This window comes from Crocuta crocuta, unplaced genomic scaffold (genome assembly GCF_008692635.1).
Source record: "Crocuta crocuta isolate KB4526 unplaced genomic scaffold, BGI_CrCroc_1.0 scaffold59-1, whole genome shotgun sequence".
NCBI lineage: Eukaryota > Metazoa > Chordata > Mammalia > Carnivora > Hyaenidae > Crocuta > Crocuta crocuta.
This window is the reverse complement of record NW_027551579.1, coordinates 772,551-796,339: the sequence shown is the minus strand read 5'-3', so window position 1 is coordinate 796,339 and position 23,789 is coordinate 772,551. Positions and strand designations below refer to the sequence as shown.

Genomic DNA, 23,789 nt, shown 5'->3' with positions numbered 1-23,789 from the left:
TATCAAATGTGCTTTAGTATAAGATATGCCATATTTTTCATTTTGAAAAATATTTTTCATATTTTTCATTCTTGTAAAAATGTATATTTAATGATTTGCTTTTAAAGTTATATTTTTGTTGTATCCTTCAGAAAAATTTTACTGTCTCAAAATTTTTTTTTTATTTTAGATGGCAAGATCTTTCAGGAGAAAGTACAGTCAATCATGTACCTGAGACATTCTAGCAGTGGAGGAAAGTCTGTTACTAGTCCTGGGTTTATGGTAATCAGTCCATCTGGTTTTACTGCTTCACCCTCTGAAGGTAAATCTAACAGTAATGAAAGTGTAATCTTTCCTGACTTAGCTCTGAATATTAGTAGGTAAATAAATTGTACATGTGTTAGCAGTATGATACACTGATACTCAGACCGAATAAATGAAAGATTAGACTCAAAAACTGGAGGATATACATAAGGAGTCCATGTCAGTACTTTCCGGGATCAGAGCTCACTCTCCCACTCAGTATAACAGGAGATGCTGCAGAAAACTTAGTAAACAGATGAGGCTCATGCTGTCTTGTTCTGGAATTCTCTGTTCCCTTTTATCATAGTCATTTGTCTTTCATTAAGCTTCTGGTTTATTTTCCCATTTTCTCCAAAAACTTTGTTTGGCTTACCCTCTCCTTTCTACCTAAACATCGTTCTGCACAATTTAACTTGCCACGTAATGGCCATTCAGTGCTCCAGCCTCTCATCCCTTGATCCTTGGGGACCTTTCCTTCTCCTTCACCCACCAGTGTGCATGCCTCTGTCTTGGACTTCATCAGGAGCACTTCCCACCTCTGAAACTCCAGTGTCCCACTCTCTGACAATAACCTCCTATCTTTCTGGTTTCTTTATCACCATTCCACATTCCTTCTGCCCGTGTTCCCTATCCAGCCTACATCCCCTGAGCCTCTCATTTTCTTGACACGGTCTTCAGCTCCCTTGTCCCCTTGGCCTTTCGGCATTCTTGACCTAAAAATCCCACCCTTGCCTCCATCTGACTATCCTCACTGCTGAAAACTGCTGGAGAGATTCCCTGTCTTTACCAGGGTCTCCAAATGTAGCTGGCCTTTTAATGCTGCCCTGTAGTTTTTCAGTAAGTTCAAAATCAGTTCCCTATTCTCTTTCCATAGTAAGTCTCTTCAAGTCTTTCTTTACGCTTAAGTCTTTTTCCTTTCCTGACAGCTGTTCTCTTCTCGCCTGAGACATGCCCTTATTGTCTGCCCAACCTAGCCTTCTCTTTGGCTCTACTATAAATTAATCAGTAGTGCAAGTTAGGTAGAGATAAGGATAGATAGGATGGAATATATATATATAGCTATTTTTTTTTGTCTCCCAAAGTGTTTCAGTTATTTGCTAGCACATGTTATGCCCTTTTTATTATAGTATTTTGAGGCTCTGTTTTAATTAGTTTTATTTTAAATTTTATAGGAAAGGTCCATTTTCAAACATAATCATGCCCCCGTTTTTTCCACATCTTTTGAACAGAATCTTTTGGCAGCCTTAGCCCTCCAGCCAAAATGCAGAAATAACTAGGAAAAACCTCTAAGCTCTAGAGCTATTATTACCAAAAAGCCTGTGCTATTATTGCCAAAAGCCTGTGCCAAAAAGCCCGTTTATGCTGTATTCGTGCTTCTCAAGTGTTAGCATGAAAACAATGACCTGGAGAAGTTGTAAAAACACAGATGTTTGGGCCTCCTTCACACACTCTGAGTCAGTAGGTCTAGGGCGGAGCCTGAGAGTGTGAGCCTCTAACAGCCGCACAGGCGGTGCCCATCCCCACACTGCTGGCCCGCAAAGCAGCACACACTTTATCACCGTGCACTGAGCATGGCGGTGATCTTTCCCGTCTCCCCCTACATGGAGTACTAGAAGCTGCTACCTGGACAGCTGTAACAGGAAGACCAAACACCATTGCTTCTCCTCAAGAAGTGACTACTGACATGGATGAGAGACAAAGTGGTCCAGGGCCAATTAGTCTCGTAGTAATAACAGCAAGTGTGGGTATTACTGCCCTTTACTGGGCACCTATTATAAGCCAGACACTCTGCTGGGAACATCACAAATATGATCTCAATCATTAAAGCAGCTTTGCAGAGTAGATATTCTCAACCCTCCTTTTACATTTGTGGAAACTAATACCCAAAGAATTAAATGATTTACTGAAGGCCACCTAAGTCACAGAACCATCACTTGAATCCAGGTCTACCTTGTTGCAGAGCCCACATTTTTATACCATATCAAACTACGTCCTAGTGACTGCTAGCCTGAGGTAAATTAAGTTCCACTCAATTCACTTAATTTCACGGCAGTAGAGCCATTAATCCTAATGACTTTGAATCATTCAGTCAACACTGTATTTTATTAAGGAGACAGGAATAGACATACAGTTTCAGAATATTTTAATAAAAAGTAGTTAAAAGAAAAAATAGTTGGGGCACTTAAGAATTTTAAGCAATGGTGGGGGTCTCAGTTGGTTAAGCATCTGACTGCAGGTCAGGTCATGATCTCACAGTTCGTGAGTTCAAGCCCTGTGTCAGACTTTCTGCTCTCCTTGCAGAGCCTGCTTCAGATCCTCTGCCTCCCTCTCTTTCTGCCCCTCCTCTGCTCACATGCATTCACTCTCTCTCTCAAAAATAAGTAAACATTTTTTTAAAAAAGAATTTTAAGCAGTAGTTACATTAAGAATTCAAAGCAGTAGTTAACAGTAACCTCTGTGGATTCTTTAACATTGCCCGATAAATGGGTTACTGCTGTGGTTCTGACCGACAGGGCAGGACACAAGTGGTCCCACTTAATGGATTTTTAAAAAGTGTTTTTCTGTCTACTCTCACCAGGAAACAGTTCCTCCAGTATTATTCCACAGCGGATGATGGCCAGCATGCTGCGTTCTAGAAGCCTACCAGCATTTCCTACTGCTTCACCTCAAATACAACCACAAAAACTGACTGGAAGTTTGGGTTGTAGTATTGATGAGTTACAAAGTATTGCAGATAATTATATTGCTTCCCAAGCAGAGAAACTGAATTCCCTGGCAAGTGCCGAGACACTGAAGAAAGACAAAGAGGGTGCATTCCTCAGTAGCTGTGAGTCTGCAAAAACCGTGTGTGAAACAGAACCTGCCCTTTCAGCCCGCGCCTCTGTCAATGGCGTCCCAAAAGGAACCTTGGGATTTCCGGGGGTCAAGGTAGATCACAAAGAGTTGGGAGCAGAACCCAGATCAGAAGATGACAGTCCTGGGGACGAGTCCTGCCTGCGCCGCCCTGATCACCTGAAGGGACTGGCGTCATTCCAGCAAAGCCACAGCACTATCGCAAGCCTGGGGCTCGCCTTCCCTTCACAGAATGGATCCGCAGCTGTCGGACGCTGGCCAAGTCTCGTGGACAGGAACCCTGATGACTGGGAGAACTTTGCCTTTTCTCTCGGTTATGAGCCAAACTCCAGCCGCACTGCAAGTACTCACAGGTACTCGCTGCTTTGGCATGCTCCCCGCCCCCTTTTCTTCTTTTACTATTCTTTGGAGAATGTCTACCCTTCTGGAAACGTCTTTCGTCACTTCTCGTATACAACATATATATTCATGACAAACAGAAAGGTACCTTTCTCTTTATTTTAATACTAAATAATATCGCATTCCATGTTTTACCAAAGGCTAAACCATATATGAGTCCTAAGGAAAAAGTGCCTTGTGGCTTATTTAAAGAAAAACCCTTCAGTGAAGCTAAGATTTATAGTAGCAGGCACCAACACCCGGTGAGAGTTTCTGTGATGGTGGGATGTTTTTCCTGTGCTGTGCAGTACAGGGGACACCAGCCACATGTGCCTGTTGAGCCCTTGAAGTGTGGCTAGTGCGACCGAAGAGCCCAATTGTTTATGTCATTCTACATAGTTTACCTTGCCCCAGCGGCTGCTGACCACCACCCTCTTGCACACCATATGTGGGACAGAATGGTGTTCAGTGGACTCTGTGCCTGAAATATATCGGTGAGAAATAAAATGATGACAAGTGATAGCAAAGTTGTTAGTCACAGGTAAATGTTTTTTAATTGTATGACTATTACTACTCCTCACAGTTTGAGGTAATCATCATGTACTTCTCTTCCTGACACTGTGTTTGTAAGACTTCTGGGGTCTCTGTTGTAGTGTAACGGAAGACTGTTTGGTACCCATATGCTGTGGATTGTACGAGCTCCTAAGTGGCGTTCTTCTCATCCTGCCCGACGTTATGCTTCAAGATGTGATGGACAAGCTCATCCAGGCAGACACGCTTTTAGTCCTCGTGAACCACCCATCACCTGCTATACAACAGGGAGTTATTAAAGTGAGGGCAAATTCTAGATGCGATGTCTTAATTCAGAAAAATAAATATATATTTAATTTGAAGTTTGAATGTATGCGTTAAAGTAGACCTAAAGCTTCATTCTAAGGAAGAAAGAACTGATACACATCTGACCCTTGAACAACACGTTTGAACTCGTGGGTCCACTTATATGCAGACTTTTTTTTTTTTTATAGAAGTACAATACAGTACTGTAAATACATTTTTTCTTACCATTTTCTTAATAACTCTTTGCTCTAGCTAGTTTATTATAAGAATACAGTATAGAGTACGTAAAACATACAGAATGTGTGTTACTCAACTGTTTCTGTTATCAGTAAGGCTTCAGGTCAACAGTAAACTATTCGTAGTTAAGTTTTGGGGGAATCAGAAATTATATGCAGATTTTCAACTGTGGAGGGACGGGGGTTGGCGCCTGTAACCCTCATGTTGTTCAAGGGTCAACCGTACTTTGTTCCTTCTTTCTCATATTTTTATATGAATTATCATGTATTTTTAAGCCCTCTTCCATATATTGATTCATATAAATATGTTTTTTTTTAAGTCTACCAATTATAAAGAGCACATAGTTCATTGGCAATCTTTCCTGCAGTGTAGAACCAAATCCTAAACATTTACTTCAGGTTTTAGTTCAGATGTCACGTTTTCGGAGACCTGATCACCTTTCCAAATAGCTTCCCTCTAGTGCCCCGTTCCTCATTTATTCTGTCATAGCCTCCTGGTTATGGCTTGTAATTATCTTTCTAATTTACCTGTGTGCTTGTTTGGTCAGTCTCCCACACTGACGTCTCCTCTCCATGAGGGTGGGCAGCTCGTGCCTGGTACATACTAGGTACTAAGCATAGTGTTGAATGAATAAGTGTTTTATATGAATGGTTTCCACTAGAAAGCAACCCAATACTGAAATGGGTCTTTTAACGATTCTCGTTTTCTTTAGTCTTAATGTAGGATGTTTTTTAATCACTTGCAATTCAACCCAGTATTTTTTGTTTTCATCCCATGTCCAAAACACTGGACTAGTTGCTATGTGGGATATAAGGTAGAATGATATAAGCCCCCACATTCAAGGAGTTTATAGTCCAGTGAGAGAGAGAGACATATACCCAACTAAGTAAAACCTAAGAACTTCTTGTGATGAGTGCTTCAACGGAATATTAAGGCAGGAGAGTGGGAGCATAGGAAAAGTTCATTGTGATGGGGGAGCCAGAGAAGGATTCATGCAAAAGGTGTATCTTGTGCTGTGAACTTAGAAAGCTTTTTAAGTAGGGCAGTGAACAGATGTGTGTTTGGGGAAGAATAGTCAGTCTGCCACCACTGTAAGGGAGTGATTGCAGTAGAGAGAGAGGTGGGAGTATTCTGTTTAGCAGGCTCGCACCATAGTCCAGGGGAGAACAATGAGTTCCTGGTGCGGGCAAGTGGCACGTCAGAGCACACACAGATTTGAGAGACATTCGCTGGAATGAATAATTACATGTAAGGAACCAGGACTGGAAAAGCCAAAGTAAGATTCGCCGTGAAGTCTAGGAGCAGGGTGCTGCTGTGTGCTCTGAGACGGGAACCATGAAAGACGTGAGTTTGGAAAGAAAATAATTAATTGAGTTTTATGGATGTTGCATTTAAGATGCTAGGGAAGGGTGGAGATAGAGGCCTGTGCTCGGGGTAAATAACCCATCAAGAAGTCTAGAAGTAGAAGTGTAGGAGAGGTCCATGCGTGTACGTGCACACACACTTGCAGAAAGAGGACAGTGCGGTGTTGACTGACTTTTTCCCTTCAGAATAAAGCACAGATTTGGTACTTACGCTTGCCCAAGGCTACCAATCTACCAGGTGTCAACACTCAACTAAAAAGTTAGTTTCCCCAAAACAAAAGTATTAAGAAATCCAAGATTAAGTCATCAAGAGCACTCCAAACTAGTCAGGAACAACGAGTTCCTTTGTTTTGCTGTGGAGCTGGCATTTTTTATTTAGCTTTCTGTGTTCTGTAGGTATGAAATTAAACAGCAACTTACAAGTATCTGATTTGTGTACATTATGTAAAATTTTAATGCATTATGTAAATTGTCTTAATTTTTTTCCTTAGCTGTTAGATGCATATTTTAATAGAGCATCTAAGGAACAAAAAGATAAATTCCTAAAGAACCGTGGCTTTTCCTTGCTAGCCAACCAGTTGTATCTTCATCGGGGAACTCAGGAATTGTTAGAATGCTTCATTGAAATGTTCTTTGGTCGACGTATTGGCCTCGACGAAGAGTAAGTGGGTTCTTCCCCCCACCGTAATTGGGGGTCTTTTGTCTTAAAGCGGACTCTTAACAAAATTATTTGGTCATTTTTAGAAAAAAATCCTCTGAAAGTATTTCCAGGTGAATCAAGTTATTATTTTCCATATGGTATTGTTTCTAACTTCGGCATTTATATTTCATTCACTAGTTAGAAACTAGAAACAAATGCTTCATCAAGGGAGAGAAGGTGATCGTTTAAGATGTGGCACATAGGGGCGCCTGGGTGGCTTAGTCAGTTAAGTGTCCGGCTTTTGCTTAGGTCATGATCTCGCGGTTCGTGGGTTCGAGCCCCGCGTTGGGCTCTGTGCTGACTGCCAGCTCAGAGCCTGGAGCCTATTTCAGAGTCTGTGACTCCCTCTCTCTCTGACCCTCCCCTGCTCGCGCTGTCTCTCTCTCTCCTAGAAATAAAATAAAAAAATTAAAAAAAAAAAAAAAAAAGATGTGGCACATACTGCTAACGTGAGAAGAGTAACGGAAGAGCAGGTGGCTCCTGTTTTCCCAGAAGATCACATGAGTGATCCGTAGAGAAGCTTCCCCACCCCTCGGCCCCCAGGTCACCTGGGAGGGGAGCCATCCCTCACCTGGAATTCCTGGTTTGGCCACAAAGTGAAATTCTTCTCACTGTCTGGGTTAAAGTAATGAGAAATGTATGTCTCCTCATCATTATTGTCTTCGACTTATTAAGTAGACCAATTCAGACCTGGAGGAATTTACTAACTGCAATAATGACAATAGTACTTTCATTTGCATACAGCTTTTAGCTCTGTCAAAGCAATTCTACAGTATTTCATTTGATTCTCACAAGAGCTTTGAGAAGAAAGTAGGGCAGACATCACCGTACATATTTGACAGTTAAGGAAAATGTGGTACAAAATGCTTAAATTTCCTTCCATCACAGAGGCAGATAGTACTGGGACAAGGACTCAAGATTCATTTCTTTCACCAGAGCTCTATTTACTAGTTCAGTGTCTTTCGAATACACTTATTATCATCATCATTATTATATGTTAATGTAATACTATATAATTATTATATAAATTATATGTTATACGCTAATGATTATGCTATTAATTATAATTTGTGTATTGTTAATAACTTTATTTTATTAATAATCAATAACATCTTCCTGTGCACTTGTTATATAGACCCCTGAAGTAGGGTTCTTTTGGACACATAAGGGGCCTATGGACAAATTAAAGTGAGTCAATTAAAAACCAGGAAATTGTGGGGCATCCAATTCTAGATTTTGGCCCAGGTCATGATCTCACAGTTCATGGGATCAAGCCCCACATGGAGCTCTGTGCTGATGCCTCAGAGCCTGCTTGGGATTCTCTCTCTCCCTCTCTCTCTACCACTCTCCCACTTATATGCACACACATACTCTCTTTCTCTTTCTCAAAATAAATAAACTTTTAAAAAATTAAACCATGAAATTGTATCATATTTCATTCGAATGTTTGTATATTTACATTGGGATAGACTTTTAGCAATACTTTTATTGGAGAGGTCAGTGATCTTACAGGTTGAGATTCCTTGCTCTCCACATTTATTTTTTATAGCTTCAAAATCAAGTTAACAAAACGACCCATATTGCAGTAATTTTTCCTTGTTTAGTGATTAATTGCTTCTAACTTGCTCTTAACTGTGTGATTTATTACAGATTTGATCTGGAAGATGTGAAAAACATGGGACTTTTTCAGAAGTGGTCTGTCATTCCTCTTCTGGGACTGATAGAGACCTCTCTGTACGACAACATGCTCTTGCACAGTGCTCTCCTGCTTCTTCTCCAAGTATTAAATTCTTGTTCTAAGGTGGCGGATATGTTGTTGGATAATGGTCTACTGTATGTGTTATGTAATACAGTAGCAGCCCTGAATGGATTAGAAAAAAAGTAAGTTTTAAATCATTATTTAAAACAGCTTCATCTGAGGGGCATCTGGGTGGCTCAGTCAATTAAGGATCTGACTCTTGATTTCAGCTCGGGTCATGATCCCAGGGTTGTTGAATCGAGCCCTGTGCTGTTCACCCCAGTGGGTGTGGAGCCTCCTTAAGATTCTCTCTCTTCCTCTCACTCTGCCCTTCCTCCACTTGCACTTAGTCTCTCTCTCTCTCTCTCTCTCTCTCTCTCAAAAAACGAAAATAAAAACAAAAGTGTGTCATCTGATAAATACTTCAGAAAAGGAAAACTTTAATAATAGGTTGTATTAAATGATTTTTCAAAACATTTTCAAAGAATATCCTTTTTACTAACCTGATTAGGTTGGATTAATTAAATTAAATTAGATTTGGAGGGGGAATATTTTCCATCATTTTCAACAAGTTTAGATGTTTCCTTCCTTCAGCAAGGAAGATGTTTATATGACCTACTTTAAGTATTTAGAGCCTGAAGGCAAGTTGAATAAATTTAACCATCTTTAAATAGATTTACCAAGCTTCCACAGTGGTCTTATAAAAATTCTTATCCCCATGAGGAATAGGAAATTGAGGACTGGAGAGAGAGAGAGTGCCTTGTTGAAGATCACCCAGCTAGTAAATAGCACACTGAGCCTGTCTCACTTAAACACCTATGTTTTGAACTGTGATGCTCTCCTCCTTTCTACTACCATAAATTAATTTCTAATTTCCAGAAATACATTGGCAAATGGCTACCTATCAAATTGATGATTAACAGCTTTAAAAAATATGTGAGAAGATAATATTTCCACTTTGATTTTGTGCCTTTCATTTCTGCCTTTATGATGTACAGCATACCATTTTTATTAGCGTAACCTTAAAATAAAATCTCCAGAAGCACATTATTGTACATTAAGGCATCAGATATTACCTACAATTTTTCAGAGAAGGTAGACTGTAACCTTGGTAATTCTCTAAGCCGGAAGACTCTCTGAGTACAAGAGAGACTCCTTGTACTGAGTTCAGTTCAATGTTTACTGGGCACCTATTAAGTTCAAGGTTTGTGTGCTGGGCATATGAGAAATAGAAAGAAATACAAAGGATCTTATTTCCTCTGAACACGTTTTCTTGATTTTAATATGTTGCATGAACTTCGGAAGAGTTGCCTACAGGCTTCTTCTAAAAGTAGTGTGTTATTGTTTGTTGTTGCTTTGTTTTAATAAATTGTACTTACCTAATGTCCTTACATGCTACCCTATATTAATAGGCCCAAAACAGTTACCATTTCTAACTCTTGCTTGATTTGGAAAAAATACATGGAGAGAAGTATTCAGGCCTAACATCATACACTGAGGTAGATTATCAAGGTTAAAAATTGAGGGACAGAAGTAACTAATTCATATTTATTAGGTATTTATAAGTGATTAACATAGGTTCAAATCTATTATCTCTTTTGATCTTTAAAAAACTATAACTTGGTGTGAGATTCAGAGAGATTAATGTATTCAAATTCACCTTCTCTGAGGAGCCATCTCAGAACGTCCCTGTTCACACCCCCTAAATCTTCACCTTTCCTGTGGTCTAGGGACCTTTGCACTCCCATGCTATAGTGTGTTAATCCCTGTTGTCACACTTCCACCGTTTCCTGTTTATTGTTCTCTTTTTATTTGTCTGGTCCTCTTCAAGACAGGGGTCAGAGCATGTTTTCCCATTTCTGTTTCTAGCATGCAATTCAAACTAGCCACCGTACAGTAGGCACGAATAAGTACTGAGCGAGTGAGTGAGTGCTGGAAGAATGAGAATTTCAACCAGTTCTCTTTGCCTTAAATTTTCTGTTCTTTTTCTTTAGCGTTCCTTTGAATGAATACAAATTGCTTGCTTGTGATATACAACAGCTTTTCATAGCAGTGACCATTCACGCCTGCAGTTCCTCAGGCCCCCAGTATTTTAGAGTCCTCGAAGACCTCATCGTACTGCTTGGCTATCTTCAAAATAGCAAAAACAAGAGGACACAAAGTAAGATTTTGTTCTTAGGGATTTCCAGGGTTGGGATTGTAGAGTACCTAAGAATGTCATTTGAACCAAATCTCTTTCTTGTGGAAGCTATTTTACTGAAGATTCATCCTTCATTTTATGGTAATATCTATCAGCTTTAAAAAGAAGTCCTTTCAGATGGCAGAAATTAAAAAAGTGATGTATTAATATAATCAGTAGCTGGCAACACATCATTAAAAGAAACCTCTGTTTTTGTTTTTGTGTTTTACCAAGTAGAATTAAAAGCTCCTGTTGAATAAAAATGCCCTTTAGTTTTCTTTAATGGCAAATATTAAATGAATGTGAAATGTGAGAACTTCTGGTTCAATTTTGCATTATATATTAAAAAGCCTGTTCTTTAAGACGATGATATAAAATGAAACAAAGTTGCGAGCTAGTGTTTTTCCATTGATTTTTTTTTATAGTGACCATTTAGAAATTTGCTTTAAAATTTCTTTTAAAGGCAGTTCAAAAATGTTCACTACTCTCAGGAATCCATGTTGATCAAAATTTTAAAATCTGTGTCTAATAAAACATTACTGGCAATTTAGATGTTGCATGAAAATAAAAAGCAACTCAGTGTAAAAACTTAACATCTGCATAGCTTGAAAACATTCTAGTGTCTTCTCTTTTTAGGTATGGCTGTTGCATTACAGTTTAGAGTTCTCCAAGCCGCTATGGAATTTATAAGGACCACAGCAAATCATGACTCAGAAAACCTTGCAGATACATTCCAGTTACCCTCTCCTCCCCATCATGCAGTATTTCAGCAGCGGAAGAGCATCGCTGGTGAGTTATTGAAATAAGGCTTTAATAATTATAAATTGAGGGTGGCATGCCTTTCCTGTATTCTGATGCCATTCTCACTTTTAAAGTATCTTTTAGTTTAAAAAGTTAAACTGCCAAATTTGAGAAAGGTTTCCTCCCTGAGAAAACCATCCTACTGATTTTTCAGTGCTGCGCTCATTCAGTTATCTCTTGAGCAACTAGCATGTGCCGCGCACTGTGTAAATGTTGAAGGTACAGTGATGAATAGAAACAGACACAGATCCTGCCATTGCAGAGATTTCAAAATAGTAGAGAAACGTAGAGGATTGGAGTAGAGACTCTAACAGGCAACGTGGTTTACATCAGGAGTTAGGGAAGTATCTGAAGAAGTGAGATTTCAGTGTAGATGTAAAGGGTGAGAGAAAGGAGCTAGCTAGGTAGAGAGTCAGAGGAAGAGTGTTCCAGGCAGAATCAATGTTTCCACAGCAGGAAAGAGTGAAGCTTCAGGGAATTGAAGGAAAGTATTTAGCCGGTGTGGAAGACTGTGGAGAGATTGAGGAGAGCAGTGCCAAATGGGGCTGTACAGGATGGAGCATCGGGGAAGTTCACATAAGCAGGTTTTCATTTTGGGAAGACCACTCTGAGCTGTGTGTAGAGAGGGGGTTAGAAAGAGAGTAAGAAATGTAGTGGGGGGTCCAGGGAGGATGCCACTGCAGCCATCCGGGCGGGAGAGGATGGCAGCTCGGGTGTGGACAGAGTGCATGGAACATCAGGACTTGCTGTGATTTTGCACATTTCAGCAAGCAAGTGTCAATATCGTTAGACTTCCTTGCTTTTTCCCACAAAACCTGCTGTGACATTTATGCACACAATCCGGAAAGACAGTATAAACACCTCCCCACACACACCTAGGATCTCTACACGCACGTATACACAGACATACATGTGGATGGATGGGTAGGGATCTACAGCATATGGGTTTCTCCCACCAATTCTTCCTGGTTTGACGACGGCCCTTGTTTAAATCCTGTCTCTTTGAATCCAGTTTAAAAATACCACTTTGTATGTGTTACACTGTTCTTATTCCTTCCGTGCTGTTTTATACAGGTATTTGGGAAAGACTGTGTTTTATTTCTTCATTCTCAGTCAAAAGGATATTGGCTTTGTACGCTTTAGGTACCAAAGCTGCAGGATATCAGAGCTCCTCTGCTTCGGAGCAGCGTGTTATAGAAGACCGTTTAGGTCTACCTGCTCCTGATGCTAAGTTGCTAAGAAGGATTTATACCCTCATCATTTCCATCATTGATATATAATAAGCTGTTCCTTCCAAGATTTAAAGCAGACTCTTCTCATTAGTGATCAGTGTTTTGGGGAGATGGTTTTTTCCTAAATAGACTCACTTAGCATTTACTGAACACTGCTGAGACATGTGACCCAGCCCCACGGCCACCCCCACCTCCAGCAGGGCTCGTGGGGACAGCCAGCAGCAGCAGCTTTCTGTGGCCACACGCCGCCCGCTCTGGCCATGGACAGGTCTCCTCAGACCATCCGTGCCAGTATATCCGTGGCCTGGACCGAAGCTCCTTCAGCAGCATTTCGTCGTGTGTAGATTTTAAGTTCGCATACTCTTAAGGGACTTAGATACTACTTGATTGCCAGATTAATCTTTTTACAGCTTGACTCATGTGCCATTATCCTGCTCAACAGCCTCAATGGTTCCAACTACCCACTTAACAGATCTCAGATTCCTTAGCCTTTGTATTTTTTTTGGTATAGATGAGAGAGAGAGAGCTGTCGCTTTGCTTAAGTGGTATCATACTCTACCTTCTGTTTGTAAACTGATTTCTGTTGCTAATTAATACATTTATAGACATCTTCCCATAAAATAAAAATATTATTTATGTTTAACGAATACATAATAATCTATTATATTGATTTGCCATCAGTTGTTTCCTAATCTTTATCAATAAACCAAAGAGTTTTATTTTTACTTGTTTGATTTTGCTATTATAAACAAGATAGCAATGTATATTCTTTTTTTTTTTTTTTTTTACTTGTCTGCTTATCACTATGAGAAATTTTACATATCACCTTAATTCATGAAGGTAGAAGTAAGCATTAGGGTATTTTTTAAGTGCTATACATACACATAAACTGCCAGAAATAAATGTAAATATATACATTATGTTATTAGTATTATCCACATACAAATGAATTTCCTTTATATTTCAACCATCAATAACAATACCAGCTATTAACAACTTTTGATGCTTTGTATGAGATAGACATTGTTTTTATGTCCATTATTTTATTTACTATTTAATCCATAGAACAACCTTCTTTATCCATTCATTCAACCATCAGATATTTATTGGCCTCAGCCACCTATCAGGTATTGTTTTATCTACTTTTGTGAAACTTCTATTTTACTGGGGAAAATGGTCAATAAGCCTATAAACAAATACATTTAATAAAATATCAGATAGTGACAAATATCTACCTGTGAGGTGAGCTCTATTTTACTTTCTAATCTACATCTTAACATACGAGGGAACTGAGGCTTAGAAAGAAGTATATTTGAGGCCACCCCAGCTCAGTGCTGAAATATCCCCCCTTTTTTCAGGTATGTAGTAGTGAAGGCTTCACATTTTCTTACTCAGTATATTGCACTGCCTCTGAATTAGGATTATCTGCTGCTTATATGGCATGAAAACTGCCAGAGATGTAGACGTCAGGAAGAATCTGTTTCAACTGAGGACGTACCCTGACAGTATTATTCTTGAATATATCCTGGATATTAATATTTTTATTTGCTTTGTTTTTGTCTCAAACATGACTCCACCCACCAAAATGTATTAGCTGATAAGAAACACTGGTTACCTGAAATACTGGACAATCTAAAATGCTATTAAAATATTTAAATATCTTACGGGAAGAGTCATTAAAACCTCTCATAATTTAGTCATGTATGTAATGTGTATAGAAGCTATTTGTAGAAATTGATACATGTTTTCATAATTTAAAACAAAGGTTCAATTCCAATGAAGGGTTCCATTATTCCTCACCTACCAAGACGTCATTTTGGTTCCTATGGTCAACTTCCGATGCCCTTCTCCTTCAGTCCATTAAATCAAGACTCGTTCTCCCCGTATCCTCCTGGATCCACGGCCTGTGTGGTACCTTTTGGAGCAGGTGCAGTGACGATGCAGGAATGGCATTCCTAACTGCTCAATCTGAGATATTTCTCAAGGAACACTTTTATAGGATGAATTCCAAATGATGCATAGGCACCAAATCATTTCAATACCAAATCACTGGAATTACACTCACCTTTCTGTTCTCTTCACTTTCATTGGACTGATTTCTACTATCTCACTTATATATACTTTTCAAAACTACTTAATAAAATTCATCAACAGGAATGATCCAGAAATAGTAATATTCTTACTGATACATGGTGTGCTTTAAAAATCTGTTGATTATTTTGGAATGCAAGGAAGTGCAACAGTATTTGAAAATGTTTTGTCAGAACATTCTGAACTACTTACATATATCCTTCTAACTCTTTTGAGTTTTTCAGAAGACTCAAATTTTGCCAAACTGTGTCCATCCCACTAAGCCGTGTCACTAGCTTCATTCAGTATTCTGATTTGGACTTTGAAATCAGAAGTACTGTTGCACTTCTTCAAAGAGGGAGAAACATCACTTTCTCTTAATCGAGCACTTTCCTTTGTGTAAATTGACTTGGTATTAATGAAGATTCATTTCATGATCTACTTCTCAAAAAGTTGCAGCAAAAATAATATCCCTGATCCCTGTTAATTCTGGCATTTGATGTTTTGAATTTATATACTTGCAGGTGCTCGAAAATTTCCCCTTGCTCAGACTGACTCCCTCCTGATGAAAATGCGCTCAGTAGCAAGTGATGAACTGCATGTGATGATGCAGCGGAGAATGAGCCGCGAGAACCCTGTGCAGGCCACTGAGACAGAGCTTGCTCAGAGACTGCAGAGGCTCACCATTTTAGCAGTTAACAGGATTATTTATCAAGGTGGGACTAGAGGATATGTGCTTGCTCACGTATGCAGTTAAAAGGAACATAATTTAAGAGGAAGCTGATGAGTTCTCAAAATTCTCAACAGCATTGATTTTTCATCTGTAACATCTACCCTATTGAAAGAATTTATTTGCGGGGTGCCTGAGTGGCTCAGTCAGTTAAGCGTCTGACTTCAGCTCAGGTCATGTTCTTGTGGTTCATGGGTTTGAGCCCCGCATCTGGCTCTGTGCTGACAGTTCAGAGCCTGGGGCCTGCTTCAGATTCCATGTCTCCCACTCTGTCCCTCCCCACTTGCACTCAGACTCTCTCTCTCTCAAAAATAAATAAACGTTAAAAAAACTTTAAAGAATTTATTTGGAACTAATAGTCTTGGAAAAAAATCTATTTCTTAGNTGGGGCCTGCTTCAGATTCCATGTCTCCCACTCTGTCCCTCCCCACTTGCACTCAGACTCTCTCTCTCTCAAAAATAAATAAACGTTAAAAAAAATTTTAAAGACTTTATTTGGAACTAATAGTCTTGAAAAAAAATCTATTTCTTAATGTGTTAAATGCAGGCCTAAAGTGACCATTGAGTTTAAAACAGGACAGCACCTCCAATATATTCTTGTAACTTTTCTTTGAGATAATGGTAGAGTCATATGCCGTTGTTAAGAAATATTGCAGAGAGATCCCATATCCCTTTTACCCAGTTTCCCCTAATGGGTTGTGCCAAAGTAGAGTCCAGGGTGATGACCAGGTATTGATATCCAGATATTGATACAGTCAAGAAACTGAACATTTCTGTCACATGCAGGTGCTTCTGTTGCCCTTTTTTTCCCTAAAATTTATTTATTTATTTTGAGAGAGAGGGAGAGCATGAGCAGGGGAGGGGTGCAGAGAGAGAGAGAGAGAGATTCCCAAGCAGGCTCTGAGCTGCTAGCACAGGGCCTGATGTGGAGCTGCAATTCACAAACCGCAAGATCATGACCTGAGCCGAAACCCAGGCATCCTTGTTGCCTTAATAGCCACACGCACTTTGCTCCCACCTCTACCCCTTCCTTAGTCCCTGGCAACCTCTAATCTCTTCTCCATTTATTTTTCATCATTTCAAGAATTTTACATGAATAGAATCATACGGTATGTGGCCTTTTAGGATTGGCTGTGTTCACTCAGCGGAATTCTCTGGAGGGTCATCCTGGCTTCTGCATGTGTCAGCAGTTTGTCGCCTCTTTGTTTTTGCTGAGTAGTTTTCCACAGTATGGACATATTGGAGTTTGCTTAGCCGTTTACGTTTTGAAAGACCATTTGGGTTGCTTTCCAGTTTTTAGTTACCACAAATAAAGCCAGCTGCTAGAGACAGTTATGTGCAGGTCCTTGTGTGAGGATAAATCTCTGTTTCCTGGAGTAAGGGCAGTTGCGTGCTGTGTTTTTGTTAAGAAGCTGCCAGACTTTTCGAGAATGACTGTCAAATTTCACATTCCCACCAGCAATGTATGAGTGATGCACTTTTCTTCACCTCCTTAACCGGTATTTGGAATTGTCGCTGTTTTTAATTTTAGCTGTTCTGATAGATGTGTAGTGATACCACATTGTGGTTTCAATTTGCATTTTTCTAGGGGCTACTGATTTATATATTTATTTATAAAACAGAATACCTACAGCAACCACTAAAGAATTATGCAGAGATACGCTCAAAGCACTATAGATAGGTCAAAATAGAATTTAAAAAAAATGTTCAAGTAACCCCAAGAAAACAGGAAGAAGAACACAGTAATTGTTCATCACTAGAAAAGCACAATACATACAAATAAGACTCTTGTTTTAACTTTTCAAATTTGTACTTGGGGCAACCTGATTCCAGGCTGAACTCTGAATTTGTACCATTTTTATCACATACAGAGATTTAATGGGATAGCACATGCGCTGAAATGGCTCTGCCCGTCCACCTAATGGAAATATCATGTGGTCGTTATGTTTGGTTTGTCCAAGAACCTCAGAGCTTTAATCATTTCACAGTTTACATCATCTTCATTAGTAAAATAAACAGTTCAGAATTGTATGACTTACGTAGGTTTAAATTTCTACATTGTTTTTGATGAATTTACTTTCTCTAGAATATTGTATCTTCTACGTCTAATACACTTGCTATACATTTATGTTGTGGCAATGGAATTAGTTATTACATAGAATATTTTTACCAGCGTCATTACCATTTGTAGTGGCTAGTGATCTTATTTTTTATTCTTCTTTTAATTCAAAGAGTTTAATCCAGACATTATTGACATTTTGAGTACTCCAGAAAATGCAACTCAAAGCAAGACCTCAGTTTCCCAGACTGAAATTTCTGAAGAAAATGTTCATCATGAACAGCCTTCCATTTTCAATCCATTTCAGAAGGAAATATTCACGTATCTGGTAGAAGGATTCAAAGCATCTATTGTAAGTAACTTAATTGCATGGGACATGTTCATTCACACAGAAGGAGTAGGTGTTTTATGTATCTCCTTACTCTTGAATTATTATGAATTACTGGGAAGGTTAGATCTTGGCTTATTCTGATACCTTCACAATTGTATAGAGAATATTAACAAGTGTCAGGCTCCGTTCATCACTGATACACTTGGGTTTCTGTGGGTCACATACACGTGACCCTTGGGGACAAATCAGTCTGTACACTTTATAGATACTGAAAGCCAATCTAATTCTAGCAAAACTCATAAATCACAATCTGCAAGTCTCTAAATGTAAACTAGATTATGGTGTCTGCAGGTTTTATTTAGAGCTGAAGGATTTCCCCAGGACCCTTAGGACTGGGGGTAATTGGAGAGCCAGCTCCAAAACTCAGAATAAATTCTGAAATGTTTTGAACCAGATAGAGAGATTTGATCAGGATCAGGTTAGCCTTCATTGGGCCACAGTTGAAGCAGCTTCTCTGGTTATTTGTTAAGGAACATTGATGGTCATATTGATGATCATATTATATGCAGTTGTCGGTTTGTAACCGTTATACTCAGTACTTTGATATTAATTCTTTATTATGAATCTTTCTCTTTGATATTGTAAAATCAGTCAATCTCTTGGTTTTTTGATGGTTCTTTTTTTTAACTTCTAAGCCCTAGGTAATTTAAATGACTCTAGCTTCTTAATCCATCTCTCTCTCTCTCTCTCTTTTAAAACATACATGATATAAAATTTCCTATTTTAACCATTCTTAAAGGTATAATTCATTGGTGTTAAGTGCATTCACATTGTTGTGCGATGATTACCACCGTCCATCTCTGAAGCTTTTTTTTATTATCCCAAACTGCTCTGTATCTATTAAACAACAGCTCCTCATTACCCCTCCCCCAGTCCCTGATAACCGCTGTTAAACTTTCTGTCTCTATGAATTTAACTTTCTAGACATCTCATATAAGTTACAATATTTTAGGCATTATTTGTCCTTTTCTATGTGGCTATTTCAGTTAGTGTGGTATTTTCAAGTTCATCCATGTTGACACATGTATCAGAATTTTATTCCTTTTTAAGGCTGAATAACATTCCATTCTACATATATATTACATGTTGTTTATCCATTCATCCATCAGTAGACATTTGGATTATTTCCACCTCTTGGCTGTTTTGAGCACTGCTGTTATAAACATTAGTATAACCACCCATTTGTAGGGATGTGTATGTCATTCTAATTTTGACTACTAAAAAAAAATCTAAAAATAACATGTCCCATGATCTTCTTTAGGGCTCTGAGAGGTTAGTGTATTATTGCTTAAGAAGTCTGATCCTAATGTATTCCTGTTTTGATTGAAGGGTTCAAGTAAAACCAGTGCTTCCAAGCAGCAGTGGGCTAAAATCTTATGGTCTTGTAAGGAAACCTTCCGAATGCAGCTTGGCAGACTCCTGGTCCATATTTTGTCACCAGCCCATTCTTCTCAAGAGAGAAAGCAAATTTTCGAAATAGTTCGTGAACCGAATCATCAGGAAATACTGCGAGATTGTCTTAGCCCATCTCTGCAAGTAAGTATCTCAGTACTTCATAAGTAAAAACTAGTGAAATAGGGGTGCCTGGGTGGCTCAGTTGGTTAAGCTTCTGACTTTGGCTCAGGTCATGATCTCGCAGTTCGTGGGTTTGCGCCCCACGTTGGGCTCTGTGCTGACAGCTAGCTCAGAGCCTGGGGCCTGCTTCAGCTTCTGTGTCTCCCTCTCTTCTCTGCCTTTCTCCTGCTCATGCTCTCTCTCTCTCTCTCTCGCTCGCTCGCTCTCTCTCAAAAATAAATAAACATTAAAAAAATTTTAGAAATTTCAAATCCAGGGACTAGGTAACTTTATTTCTACTCGGTTGTCATTTCTTCTCAGCTAGGACAAAGCTAGGAAATACCTATCTTTTTAGAAAGAAAAATGAATTATGAGGGGCGCCTGCTTGGCTCAGTTGGTTAAGCGTCTGACTTCGGCTCAGGTCATGATCTCATGGTTTGTGGGTTCGAGCCCCACATTGGGCTCTGTGCTGACAGCCAGCGCAGAGCCTGGAGCCTGTTTTGGATTCTGTGTCTCCCTCTCTCTCTGACCCTCCTCTGTTCATGCTGTCTCTCTTTGTCTCCCTGTCTCTCTCAGAAATAAATAAAACATTAAAATTTTTCTAAAAAAAAGAAAAATGAATTATGAGTTCATACTGGTATTTCACATTTTCTTGAAATTTTATATTTGTATTTTCTTTTATTAATGTTGATAATAATGATTCCTAATACCATTAGCATACTTATTTGCTCTATCATTTTTGCTCTTTATATGTAACATTTTCAAAATAAGATGAACCCAGTGAACAGAGATTAATTCTTCATTGGGCACCTGGGTGGCTCAGTCAGCTAAGTGTCTGACATGGGCTCAGGTCATGATCTCATAGTCTGTGGGTTCAAGCCCTGCCTAGGGCTCTGTGCTGACATCTCAGAGCCCGGAGCCTGCTTCAGATTCTATGTCTCCCTCTCTTTCTGCCCCTCCCCTGCTTGTGCTCTGTCTCTCTCTGTCTCAAAAATAAACCAAAAAATTAAAAAAAAAAAAATTTTCATGGTTCTCTTGTCCTAGTGTACCATGAAAATATGGTCTTGTAAACGCGCTTCAGGTAATTTTCTCTATTCGATTATACCACCAACAAACTAGTCGTGTTCTTTTTTTTTTTTCCAGTTGTTTTCTATTTTTAGGGATTCCATTGGGTTTTATTTGTTTAACTTTGTTTTTAATTACGTGAAACGTCTACCTGATTCCAAAAATCAGTGAAACATGACACATTCAGGGAGGTTGTAGCTCTTGTCTCTTACCTTTACCCCATTCCTTCTCTTTGGTTGGAGGTGACCATCTGGATTTGTGTTTTACATTTCTTGTGGAGATGTACACACACAGAAACAGCATACATATCATCCCCCTTCTCAACACAAAGGAAGGTAGTGAACTCTGCACACTCGTCTGCCCTTTCAACATACCTCACAGAGATCGCTCCAGAACAGTATATAGGGGCCTTCTTGCGCCTTTGAGAGTGGCTTACGAGCTGTATTCCATTTGGAATTTGCTTGATTTTTAAAGCCCAATGCCTCTCTCTTCTATGGTTATTACTTGAGTCTGATCAGTTCCTCAGTCTGTAGCTCCTCCTCTTTTAAAATCCACTCGCCTTTGTCTCTTGTAGCCTCCGCCCGTCCTGTGTGTTCTTACTGATGTGCTGCGCTGTGCATGCTGCCCGCTCGGCCCGGGCCACGGCACCCTCCTTCCTCTCCTTGTCTGTCTCTACACCCGCCTGTCGGTTTCTCCATATACCTGCCTCCCTTGCCCCACCTCAAAGCCTTACCCCTTTAGTCCATTCAGAACTCTTCCTTCTTAGGCACAGCCCTGAAAATTTTATTTTCACTCATTTTAGCATTTTATTATCTTCTAAAAATTTGTGTTTACTAGAGCCAATTCCTTAAATCATTTTTTGGGGGGGCTGAAAACAAGACTTTTCCTTTTTTTGCATCCATCCCTAATAACACCTTTTCTAGCCCCAGGCACTACAATCAGTAAATTATTGATCAGGTGTTAGGATGAGATTCTAGAAACACCTTAAGTGTATAAGAAAATTATGTGGTTTTTTGGATATTCAGGATGAATGAAAACATTTTTTATAGTTTATCAAGGTGATTTGAGAATGTCAATGAATACTGACTAAACTGTTTTTAGATTACATCAAGAGCATTTCCTTTAAGACACATATAAAAACAGTCTAGCCGTTTACTATTTCTCTTTATTTGCCAACTCCTCAGGACTTCTACTTGCAGAGTGTCTGTTCTCTTTTCTCTTTTGGTCAGGTAGCAGCTGTCTCCCAACTAATTAAAAACGTTGCATTAAAATGAGCTTTGCTGTTTCCACCATCGCATATGTTCATCTTATGCTTTTTGGGAAATGACACGATGTGATTCAGTGTGTTAATTTAAATATCACCCAAAATGTAAGAGTTCTCAAATTCATTTGTTGCCATTTAATCCTGTTCACAGTTTAAAATGTCATAAAGCCATATGTAGTGGTATTTGTATCAGTGCAGATTTGTAAAAAGTAAAATTCTGCATGTTTCACTTGGCATAATTAGTGTTGAAATAATACATAGTGTACACATAGCAATTAGGTGTAAGATCCATAGCATGGAAGGCCACTTAAAATAGGTGCAGGTTTACTCTGCAAAAGGTAGTTGTCATTACCTTAAGTAACATTCTCATTATAGGGCAGTTCATAAAAAACTGGCCTAAACCAACCCTTCTCTGGACATGTCCAGACCACTGAGTGCTGAGGTCTCACTGGTTTGAGTTTTTCACTTTCGTGCTCCCTAGGGAGTAATGACTACTTATAAGCTAATCCGAAAACGGGTTTTGTTCTGAAAGTTTCACCAACTTCTGTTCTGCCAAGCAGAAGTCAAAAGAGAAAGAATAAAAAAGCATAATTCTCTTACCTGAAGGTTAAAAGGAAAGTTTCCCTTCCAGTTCATTTTTTCTGAGAACTAAGAAACATTTTCCTTTATCCCAAGCTTATTTCCTATATTCCTTTAGCAAATCCTTTAAAAAGTTTCCCCCAAAACTTGCTTGCTTGTTTTTCTTTTCTTAACTTTCTGTCTTTTCTTTTTCTTTCTTTTTTCTTTTACCTTTTACAATGTAAATTTTCAAATATCATAAGAAAAATAGAGTAGTATCGTAAGTATTAACATATAGCCATCACCTAGATTTAACAATTGTTAGTGTTTTATCACATTGACATTATCTCTGTTTTGAAGTATTTTAAATTACAGAAATCTTTTTCAAAAGACATTTTCTTACATAACCATAACATTATCGTACCTAACAAAATTAGCTTACACCCAAATGTCATCACACTTCCAGTGCATAACCAAACTTTTTCAATTGTCCCCAAAATGTCTCTTGCAGCTTCTTTATCCAAACCCAATCCCACCAAATAAATACAGTGATATAATTTAACTTAATCGCTGTTAAGCAATTTAAATGTAAGAAATAAAAATTCTTTATGACTTAAAAAAGTGTTTCTTTTTCTTAAAGCATGGGGCCAAGTTAGTTTTGTATTTGTCAGAGTTGATACATAATCACCAAGACGAATTGACTGGAGAAGAACTAGACACCGCAGAATTGCTTATGCATGCCTTAAACCTGTGTGGCCATAAGTACACCCCGCCCGGTGCAGCAACGAAAGCAGACCTTGTCAAAATGATCAAAGAGGTGAGTCTGTGAAATCATAAGACACACTTTTCTTAGGAGAGCCCATTGAATGTCATTAAGGAATGAAATATTTTTTATTATAAGTATCATTGATGATGAACTTTATTGAAATGATAAGGTTTTTTTTTCTTTTATATCACTTTTTTTTATCATGAGAGAATAAATAGGCTATTGCAAGGAGTGTTTCCTCCTATTGTCATCCTAATCCCTTATCAGTAGCTCTCGGTGAAGGAAAGAGTTTCATAGGGACCAGTGTGTTGAGGCATCAGCCTTGAAACAAAATAAGGAAGCAAGCACCTGGGCATTAAGTCTGGCAGCCCATTTAACTCTTCTACCCTAATATCTATGCCCCAAATTGTGTAGAAACAGAGGGAAATTATAACGTTATTTTTGCGACTATTGTATTTTAATATTCTGGTCTCCTGGGGACAGTATTATTTTCCTTTGTTAACTTGGTTTTAAAATTTGTTTGTTGGGAGGCGCCTGGGTGGCTCAATCTGTCGGGCATCTGACTTCAGCTCAGGTCATGATCTCGCAGTTCATGGGTTTGAGCCCTGCGTCGGACTCTGTGCTGAGAGCTCAGAGCCTGGAGCCTGCTTCAGATTGTGTGTGTGTGTGTGTGTGTGTGTGTGTGTGTGTGTGTGTGTGTGTGTGTCTGCCCCTCCCCCGCTTGTGCTTTC

At 39.0% G+C, this 23,789-nt stretch overlaps 1 protein-coding gene across 2 annotated transcripts in view; it reads left to right on the top strand.

Annotated features, from left to right (window-relative positions):
* The window catches only part of LYST (lysosomal trafficking regulator), a 163,972-nt gene that overhangs the window by 83,571 nt on the left and 56,612 nt on the right, over positions 1-23,789 (top strand). Inside the window, exons 22-32 of one of the 2 annotated variants that reach the window (XM_077751733.1) lie at positions 170-301; positions 2,861-3,488; positions 4,167-4,344; positions 6,443-6,612; positions 8,302-8,532; positions 10,384-10,550; positions 11,205-11,357; positions 15,196-15,387; positions 17,673-17,812; positions 19,181-19,387; positions 22,933-23,109. In XM_077751733.1, coding sequence (XP_077607859.1) covers positions 170-301; positions 2,861-3,488; positions 4,167-4,344; positions 6,443-6,612; positions 8,302-8,532; positions 10,384-10,550; positions 11,205-11,357; positions 15,196-15,387; positions 17,673-17,812; positions 19,181-19,387; positions 22,933-23,109 — 2,375 coding nt within the window. Of the gene's footprint in view, positions 1-169; positions 302-2,860; positions 3,489-4,166; positions 4,345-6,442; positions 6,613-8,301; positions 8,533-10,383; positions 10,551-11,204; positions 11,358-15,195; positions 15,388-17,633; positions 17,813-19,180; positions 19,388-22,932; positions 23,110-23,789 lie in introns of both variants that reach the window. The other variant, XM_077751732.1, reaches the window with a different exon arrangement.